The sequence below is a fragment of the Nyctereutes procyonoides genome, unplaced genomic scaffold (genome assembly GCF_905146905.1).
Source record: "Nyctereutes procyonoides isolate TBG_1078 unplaced genomic scaffold, NYPRO_anot_genome, whole genome shotgun sequence".
NCBI lineage: Eukaryota > Metazoa > Chordata > Mammalia > Carnivora > Canidae > Nyctereutes > Nyctereutes procyonoides.
The window spans coordinates 11,392,165-11,402,669 of NW_026575041.1; the positions used below are offsets into that span (position 1 = coordinate 11,392,165).

General features: G+C 38.3%; 1 protein-coding gene across 1 annotated transcript; it reads left to right on the forward strand.

The window, feature by feature from the left end:
• Positions 1 to 3,297: 3,297 nt before the first annotated feature.
• LOC129506630 (single-pass membrane and coiled-coil domain-containing protein 3-like) lies at positions 3,298 to 4,170 on the forward strand. Its single transcript, XM_055320401.1, has 2 exons — positions 3,298 to 3,366; positions 3,562 to 4,170. The coding sequence occupies exons 1-2, from the start codon at positions 3,298 to 3,300 to the stop codon at positions 4,168 to 4,170; spliced, it is 678 nt and encodes a 225-aa protein (XP_055176376.1).
• Positions 4,171 to 10,505: the final 6,335 nt, after the last annotated feature.

A 10,505-nucleotide genomic window follows, 5' to 3' on the forward strand; every position in this document is an offset into this window, starting at 1 on the left:
TTTGCAACTGTGGTCATCATAACTGAGAACTGTTCATGAGGGAGGCCAAACACTTCTGGGGTGACTTAGGAAAAGGGAGCCATGAGGGAAAAGTCCTTTCTGTTGAGAAATTTGAATGCAGGGTGTGGTTGTTGAAGAGACTCAAGGACAGGCACAAAGTCAGTGACAGAAGGCAGGTGGCTGAGGGAGGAGAAAATGAGGAGTGAGAAGTTGCCAGAAGGAATAGAGATGGATTCAGAGGTGTCGGGTGCTGTTGGATCATAGGACAGTTGTGCAGTGAGTGTGCCTCAGATGGTTCCCTCTGCTTCCTTAGCTCCCACATGGCAGTTTAGATAATGTATGAGCTCACTGCAATTTATTTAACAGACACTGTTCTAAGCATGTTATAGCCCTTATGATATAGGCACTGTCATTATCTCCACCCTATAGGACAGGAGGAGAGAAGATAAAATGACTCTGTCAAGTACACACCAGTAAATGGCAGAGCCGGCACTTAATGCAGCCTGGATCAGCGTCAAAGGACTAAACCCATAATGCCATCATGCTTCTTAGAGGCAATAAGCAGTTTTTGAGCTTGTACCATATGTCACCCCCCCCACCAGGTACTCTAGTATTTAAATTTCAGCTAATCCTATACACATTCTCTCATATAATTCTTGCAAACAACTCTATGAAGTACATATCAAGATACCTATTTTACAGATAAGAAAAAAGAAGGCTCAAAAATGTTATAGGCATTATCCAAGGTCAAACACTGGCTGGAGGTAGAGCCAACCATGCCTACCTGGAATGGCAAAGAAATAGCTTTCAGCAATTCCCCTCTGAATGATGGAGTCAGTTAAGCCCCCAGCCTTTGGATCTGCCATTCACAGTGACAACCTGTACACTATCTGTCATTTCAGGAACTGTGAAATGTGAGATGGAGCCTCAATATGTTAAGAACTCACAGGCATTTCTAGAGGGTGCAGCTAAAGTGGGGTTTGGGGGAAGGGAAGAGACCACGCAAAGAATACAGCTTGCTTTAAGTTTAAAATGAGCTATTTTTTCCTCTCCCTTCTTTTGTGCTTTCTGCTTAATTGCTTTATGGAGATAAATAAAGCTGGGGAAAATTACTTTTGGCAGCCTTCAATAGGGCTTGAATCCATGGCTCTTTTCTTTTGCTAATGGTAGATTTAACTGAGTTCTATACTTGTATTCTTTTTTTGGATTTTTTTTTTAAGAAAATGATATGCAAGTGATACCATAGGCCTAGGCAAACAAACAGATGCATAAAAACATTTGCATAAAAATATGCAAATAGAAAATAAACCCCTGGGCGAACTTAGCCTGCTTGTCGGAAACCATTTACTTAACCTGTCTGGGTTTTTGTTGTATCATTCATAAATTGGGAGATAAGAAATCTAGCCAAAAACAATGCAGTTGCTGGAAAGATCCAGTAAGATAATAATACTTCTTTGATTTTCTTTAGGCTGTTGTGTTTTCAGGTTTATATTTTAAGTTCTCTCACTGGGTCCGGGAGGTTGGACAGTTTTATCCCCATTTTACACATAAAGAAATAAGGTTCGAGATATTAGGTAGCTGAGCTGTCCCCACCAGCTAGTACATGGCAACATCAGGACTACAAGCAAGTCCCTGTCCGGGGACGAGAGGTTGTTAAATTTTTTCCAAAAACAATACTACACTTAGAGGAGGTCACATTATTTATCTTTTTCTCTCAGCTGGTTTTTCTGGTATAAAATTTATATGAATTCATTGTTTTGTATTCAAACATGATAGAAACACATATCTAAGAAAGTATCTTTTAATCTCATGTTTTACATATAAATACTGCTAACAGTTTGCTGTATATTTTTCCAGATTTTTTCCATAGACCACCACTATTAACAGTAATATAGTTAAGTCATATTCTGATGGCACAGTATAGTTGCAAAATGCTTTTACATAAATGATCTCAAGGCACGCATCTCTATCATAATTTCCTTTTCCAGTGATTAGCAGGGATGTTGAGCCAGTGCCTTTGAGGACACTAAAAAGCCAGTGAGTGAGATTTGTATCTGCCTGAGGTCATAAGAGTAAGCATTTTAACTAAACTGACTGTTCCCTTCAGACTGGGGAATTGGCTGCCCTCTCTTCAATCAGCACTGATGAGCTATTTGACAGAGCTCAATGGTTATTTTGACATCTCATAGACATAGCCTCAGCTGCTCTAGACAGAAAAAAATCAGCCATCTACCAAATTCTCAACAGCTGGGATCCACAGGTTTATAATAAATTAATTTGCAAATATTTGACTTTAACTGAACCAAGATACTGAATATTCTAAGAAAGTATGCAAAGTGAAGTCATAGACTGTTGACACTAGCAGGGACCTCAGAAATTACCAGGTCTAGTCTATATCTTTTATTTTATAGTGAAGTAAACTGAAGTCTAATAGTGAGAAGAGCTTTAACTTGTATATATATAGTTTCATCTGGTTGGAAAAATGCTTTCTGAGTGACAATTATGTGTTAGATTCGCCAAGGTGCTTGGGTTAGGTCTGTTTCCAGCCTTCAAAAAACTTCAAAGAATCATGACAATCCATGATTCACTGTCCAAATTACATAAAAACACGAAGAGAAGTATTCTAAACATTTCCATGAAAAGAGGTGAATCCAATCTCTTCCTGTAGTTTTGAAGTATAACCAGAATGAAAGAACCAATTCAATAACTGCCTTCCAGATACTATCTTCTGTAACCTCCACCCCTTGAAAGTCCTCTCTCGCTGGTGATCTCCCCAAGCCTTTCACTGAGACCTTGTCTGTAACTTATGAATTCTCCATCTCACATCATAGTACCTTCCCTCATCAGACTGTGGCTAATTCCAGAGCAAAGGCTGTGTCATGCTGATATTTTATTCCTAGTGCCTATCCTGCCTGTTGAATAAATGCTTGCTAATTAATAAATTTCTGCCCCTTTAAGATTGTACTTTTCATGGTGTTACACCTGTCTTCCTATATATAATTATAGGAAGAATATATGTATCTGGAGTGTTAGGTTGGATAAGTATAGAAACTTGGGAATAGATATTTCACACTTTCTCAGGCTAAGAAAGACTCCTCTCACCTAAATATTGAATTGGAATGTAGTTGATGGTCTTCCAAACTCAAAGTCAGAAACTGGAGTTCTCACTTCATGATAATATCTGAGAACTAGGATCAAAAAAAGAGAAAAAATTGAATGGAAAATTTCTAGGAGAAAAAAAAGAAATCAAAGTTCAGATCTGTATAGTTTACAACCCAAATAGATTATATCTGAAATATGGCTCAGAGTGACTTCCTCTATCCAGAGAACCCATGGAGAAGCCAAGAAGTAAACTGTCTTCATCAATAGCTTCTTTTTTTTAAAAAAAGATTTTTATTTATTTATTCATGATAGACATAGAAAGAGAGAGAGGCAGAGACACAGGCAGAGGGAGAAGCAGGCTCCATACTGGGAGCCCGACACAGGACTCGATCCAAGGACTCCAGGATAGCACCCTGGGCCAAAGGCTAAACTGCTGAGCCACCCAGGGATCCCCACCACCAGCTTCTTGATTGCCTATCTGATAGCTTCCATGCCACCAATAAGCTGATTGGGGTTTTAAACATGCACTTGGGGTACAAACTGGCCTCTGTTGAGATGAAAAGAGACGGGACCATCAAAGAAAACTCTGACATCATCATCCAAGCCATGATGAAAATCCAAAAGGAATTGCAAAAGGTTGATGAAGCCCTAAAAGATAAACTAGAGCCAACACTTTACAGAAAACTTCAAGATATTAAAGGAAGGGAAACAGAGAAAATTGCAATAATACAAAAGGTCATTTCAGTCATCCTGGGAGAAGCTACTTCTGCAGCCAGTGCAGTCGCTGTTAAACTTGTAGGCTCAACTGTCACAACTGGCATAATTAACAAGTTGATCACTGTGTTAGTTCAAATTGGTGCTTCTCTCCTTGGTAGTATAGGACTTGCTGTTCTTCGTCTTGGCATAGATATGATATTCTGTGCCATCCTGGGAGCAGTGGAGAAAACAAAACTTCGAGCAGCCATTAAAAGTTATGAGATACATCTGGTGGAATTCAAGTCAGCTTCAGAAAAATATCATCATGCCATTACTGAGGTCACCAACACAGTGAAACAGCAAATGAAATGAACAACCACTGTGCCCCTGGAATATTTTTCTACATCTCAATATAGTGTTTTGCTCCTTTGATTAGGTTCATATTCTGTACGTTTCCAACATGGATAGAAATACAGTTAACAATTTGGAAAGATGGTTTAAGAGATGCTAAAATTAGATGACTCCAGAGTTTTGTATCAACAACAAATGCCTACATTGGTTGGTGCTAGAGGTAAAAGATTATATCCCAGGATCCCTTCTTACTCTGCCCTACCAGATCAACTTTAGGTTAAATGCTATGGGTGTGGGGGTTACCTTTTCCTTTTCTAACTCCCCAAATCATTAAAATTTATTTGAATGAGGAGACTTTTATTTCTGCCACTAGCTTCAGACATCATTTAGTTCTAAGGGGATGTACTTAGTAACTTCTGCCTAGACACTAACTGTGGACTTTGAGTGAAATAGAAATACTACCATAATTTTGACCCTCAGTTTTTAAGGCTAATTTTCTTTTCTTTTTTTTTTTTTTTTAAAGATTTTATTTATTTATTTATGAGGTACAGAGAGAGAGAGAGAGGCAGAGACACAGGCAGAGGGAGAAGCAGGCTCCATGCAAGGAGCCTGACGTGGGACTCGATCCCAGGTCTCCAGGATCATGCCCTGGGCCGAAGGCGGCACTAAACCACTGAGCCACCCGGGCTGCCTGCTAATTTTCAATAAACTGGAAGACCCTGAAAAAAAAAAAAGAAACTTGGGAATATAATACAATATACAGGCATACTGATCCCACATCACATTCTGCCTTCAGAGTGCAGCCCGTACATTCATGCTCTGATTTTTGGCAATGTGCTTAGTGTCACCTACCAAGAGCACATCTGGCACTCTTCTTTACTTTTTAGAGTGACTATAAAAGCAATGTGTGGTCTATGGTCTGTTGACCACTGCTAAAGTGTGTAGGTTAAGTCCCTGTAGTGCATATTTCTGACATTCATGCTGCCTCACATCTAAACACCTTGAAGGAAGTCCATGTGAAGAGATAGGGAAAAACAACCACCTATAAGCCAAGGAGAGAGACTTCAGTAGAAACCAACTCTGCCAACACCTTGATCTTAGACTTCTTCCATTCTTGCGCAATTCTGAAACAAGACACTTCTGTTGCTTAAGTCACCTGGTCTATGGTACCTTGCTATAGCAGCCCCAGCAAATGAATGTAGGGATAACAAGATTCATCTCATGGGGATCTTGTGAATATTCAGAAATAATGACATAAAGCATTTGTCAAATAATAGGTGCTCCCTAAGATGTTAGATATCTTCCTTTTCTTTTCCTTGATTTTCCATATTTTTTCTTGTTAACTTCTGTTTCATCCAACCCTATCATATACCTATATTTTAAGTGGGAGAGATTTCTAGTTAAACAAATCTAAGAAATGTTTTTGCTTTCAGAAATCTGGGTCTTTTTCCTGAGGAAAAGATAAGGAATATACGATGAAAACCTGATCCTTTTAAAAACATTAAAAAAAATATGATATCTTAGAGGAATAGTACGAGTCTTCTGAATTTTTTGCTTTGTATCTAATGGCCTACTAGTGACTTTCCTCTGTGTTTGTTGTCTATTTCTGAATGTGGAATGTCTTCCCCTGATACTGAGTTTCACTGCAATGAGTATCACCCACTGAAACTGACTATCAGTTTGATATCTCACACTTACTCTAAGAGGGAGTTTACTCTTATCAGTTTGATATCTCAGTTTGATATCTCACACTTACTCTAAGAGGGAGTTTACTCACAGTAAAATGGGTTAAAATCATGCTCTTGACATTTTTTTGTTGTTGTTGTTAAAAGTATCACTGTGCCATGGACTATGTGTTGACTCAGACAAGAAAATCACAGGATCATCAGAAAAATCTAAAGGTAAAATCCCTTGAAATATGTATTGACTAATAGTCCTCAGAAAAAAAACATTGAAAATTAAATCATCTGGTCAGAAGCCAACCAAAGCTCTGAGTTATTTCTAGAAACATTTTTTTTTTTTTGTGATTTTCATTCATGGGATGGGCAAAAATTTAAGTTTGTTAACACCCAGTGTTGGTGAGGGTGGATAAAACACACACACACACACACACACAAAAAAAAAAAAAAAAACCCTAGGCACTTTCATATACTGATAATGGAATTGTACATTGTTGCATTAATTTAAAGAGGAATTTATTAATATTCATAAAAACTTCAAATATACATACTTTAAACTACAATTTCACTGCTAAGAATCTTTCTATAGACTTAACTGTCTTGTGTAAGTCATTAAAGCACTATGTTTAATAGTTTTAAAAAAGAAGGAAAACAATTTAAATGTCCAAAAGCAAGGAACTAGTTAAATTATGATACAATCACACCACTGACTACAAAATAACCATGAAGGTAGGTATACATGGGCTAGTAAAGGAAGATCTCCAGGGTGAATTAGGGGGGAAAAAATTAATAGTATGAGACTGAAGTGCTTCCTACTGTGCTAACAAGGCACCTAATAGTATGAATAATTTATTTCCATTTGTATACATGGAAAAGGACCTATGTGGTATGTGTGTAAGAAACTGACTCCCTAGAAAGATTAAAAATGTGTTAGGGGTGCCTGGCTGGCTCAGTTGGGTGAGTGGCCCACTTGATTTTGGCCCAGGTTATGTTCTTGGGGTCCTGGATTTGAGCCTTATGTTGGGCTCCATGTTCAGTGGGGAGTCTGTTTGAATATTCTCTCTCCCTCTACCCTTCTCCCTGCTCGCAGCTCTCATTCTCTTTCTCTCCCTAAAATGAATAAATATTTATAAAAATTTATTAATAGTCATTATTTCTGAGGCACCTGGGTGACTCAGTGGTTGAATGTCTGAATCTTGGTTTCAGCTCAGGTCATAATCCCCTGGATCGTGAGATTGAGCTCCCAGTTAGGCTCTGTCCTCAGTAGGGAGTCTGCTTGAGATTCTTTCCTTCTGTCCCTCCTCATGCTCTCTCCTTCTCCCTCAAATAAATAAATAAATCTTTAAAAAATAGTCATAGTTTCTAGAAAGTAACACTGGGATCAAGAAAAAAATATCTTTTGTCTTTAATTCTGTATACTCTATTTTTTTTTAAAGATTTTATTTATTTATTCATGAGAGACACAGAGAGAGACAGAGAGAGGCAGAGACACAGGCAGAGGGAGAGGCAGACTCCATGCAGGGAGCCCAACGTGGCACTTGATCCCTTATCTCCAGGATCATTGATCCCTTATCTCCAGGATCACGCCCTGGGCCAAGTTGGCGCTAAACCACTGAGCCACCCAGGCTGCCCTACTCTCTATATTTTTAAACACAAGTGTTACTTTTATTAAAAAAAATATATGCTCTATTTATATGAAAGCTTCTTAAACTCAAGAGCTCTTTCACATGAGAATCCATCAACATCTCTTCGAGTCATACAGATCTCTATTTGGAGGATGAAAAAAGGTAAAAAAGTTGAAATCAACATTTCAGATATCTGTTCTAAAAAATTCAAAATTAGGATGAAACATTTGTTTGGCTTTTTTATGTCCAAAATGTGAATAAAATATGATTAAGGAAGAGAGGTTTATTGATTATCTGTGGCTGCATAACAAATCGCCCCAAAACAAATCGCCTCCAAACAACACTTATTTATTACTTCACAACTTCTGTGGGTCCCTGACTCCAGTGGGTGGAGTATTCCTAACCACTTTCATTTTGGTGCTGCCAAATAGAACTGATTTTTGCTCAAATAAACTATTAAAAATTTCAATATGTGATTTGGTTTAGGATAGGCAGCCCCCAAATATGCCACTTTGGCATACTGATTATTTTGAGTTAAAGCTACTTAAGAAATAGCCAGTGCAAGAAAATTTTCTGTCCTCTGAGAGCAGGAAATAAATTTCCTATGTGAAAGGTAACCTCCCTACACCTGAGTGTAGAGGTAACCTATTGCCGGAGAGAGAACTCAGGGATGAGAAGACTGTATACATAAATCTTCTTACTTCTTCATTAATTTGCTACAGCAAGCCCAAACTTCTTTGTCTTGTTAACTTGTCACAAATTTATTGTTTCTTTGTCTAAAAGGGTTAAAAGCTGCCTGCTTTGGTGACTTGAGTCTCATTTTTATGAGATCACTTACACATGAAATTAAGTTTGTTTTCCTCCTATTTATCTGTCTTGTGTCATTTTACTTGTTAGGGTCAGCCAAAGAACCTAGAAGGGCAAAAGGGAAAAGTTTTCCTCCCAACATATGCCTCAGCTTATCTTTGAACAGTGTAAATGGGGAGATGGGAAGTATACTAAAGCTTACTGAGAGACTTTGTGCACGAAGTACTACCTTCATTACTGAGTCTCCTAATAACCTTGTGAGGCCCAATGGATGAAGACACACAGGCTCAAGTGGGGTAATTAAAATAACTCCTCAAAACTCAAGGCTGCTAAGTGGTGGAGGCTGGCTTTCCCCCCACATCAGCTCCAAAGCTCTTTCTTATGGAGGCCTATATCATCCAAATTTGGCCTCCCAGCACCCCACAATCCTTTTCCTGCTTTATTTTTCTCAACAGCACTTATCACCATCTTATATATTTGCTTTTTTTTTGTTTTCTGTTCATCTCCCCATCTAGCGTGTGAGCTCCGCAAGAGTGAGAGTTTTGTCTATTCTGTTCATTGTCATATTCTCAATATGTACAATGGTGTCAGGTGCTCACAGGGCACTCAATAAAGATGCGTTAAATGAAAACTTTTTTTTTAAGCCTTTAAAACATTTTGCAGTTGTTAAGCAAACAGAGACACATTTCCAAACTGTGCTTACCTCTTGTGGTAACTCAGTAAATCTACTTACATTTTCTCTAGAGAAGATGTAGCTGCATTGGTTGCAAAAGGTCTTTAAATAAACCTAGGATAATTTGCCTTTTCATTGAAGTTTCTGAGGCTCAGGTTTTCAGGCCACTGTGTTTTAGCAGAACCGAACCTCAAGTCAGAGAGACCTGGGATGAAGCACCAATCCTGCCTCTTGCAAAATCTGTATCTTCTGAGTAAGTCATAAACCTTCACTGAGCAAAGTTCCTCATCTGCAAAATGCTGATTGTAATACATACCAGAGTTTCTGCAAAGACTAAAAACTATAGTGCCTTAAAAACTGCAAAGTGACTTGTAGACTGTAAGGTGGTTTTAAACTGTAAGGTATACAAAGCCCTGTGGAGGCTTTGCAAAGCGCCCAGACTGTTAATTCTGCATCTGAATGATATGCCTTTTTCTCCTTTTTATGTTATCCACTGAGAATAGAAATCACCTAATAAAGGCTGCCTGAGTGACTGACATTGAGAAATCACAGGAGTTGATAAAGGAACAATTGAGTATTCTCTGAGAAGATGGCGTCTCATTTGAAATTCTAAGTGAGGCTGAGCTGGGAACACATAATCCTTCAAGGGTTTATGAAGTTTAATTGGTTTGTCTGAGGTGACTAGAGCTATAAAGAGAAAAATCAAAGGAAAACTGAGAAAGGTTAGGTGTCGTCATATGATTCAAACGATTCAGATGAAACATATAATTGAGTGATTTAACAGTTTCCTGCCTATTTTCCCTCTTCTCCAACTCCCACCCAACATTTTAAGAATTTGACCTTCAGGGACAGATAAGAGAGTTAAAGAGAAGACTCTAGCACATCTCCCTTTAAAGGGTAAATGTGTTCCTGGATTGCCACAAATAGATTGAATTTTTATAGATTGAACACCCTAAATTAAGTCATATTTAAATGAACTTGGAGCACTGACTCTGGAATAATATAGATATCATTTATCAAGTTAACTTTTGAACGTGAGCCCTTTATATACATTATCTTAGTCTCACAATAACCCCTCAAGATAGGAAAATTGTCATTATACAGATGATGGAATTGAGGCAGGCAGTTTAAGAAATCTGTCCATTACTACACAGATAATAAGTGAGAAAGACAACATTTAAACTCATTTCAAGTCCTGCCTGCTAAAACAGCTGCCTGGAAATAAGTTTTTGAGAAGTGATTAATTTCCCTCTAAATTTTAAAGAAAAATAACCAAGAGTTTTGCCCATTCAGGTGACTAGGAAATTTCCGTGAGTTTGCATCTGATTAGCCTTCATTCTCTTTCCCTCCCACGGAGATCCAGGATCTAGCAGGATCTCTCCAAGAGCAAGTGGATGGATTACTTCCTCACTTCCTCACGCTGGATTCTCACTGCCTATAGCATTCTGTCCTTTCTGATTTCTTTCAAAGCCTTTAGGATCTCCTCCTCCTGACCTCCTATCTCTCTGGTCCTGCCGCTTCTACTCCTCCATAAATCCCTAACTATCTGTGGTTTCTTATGTGCTCTAGGCT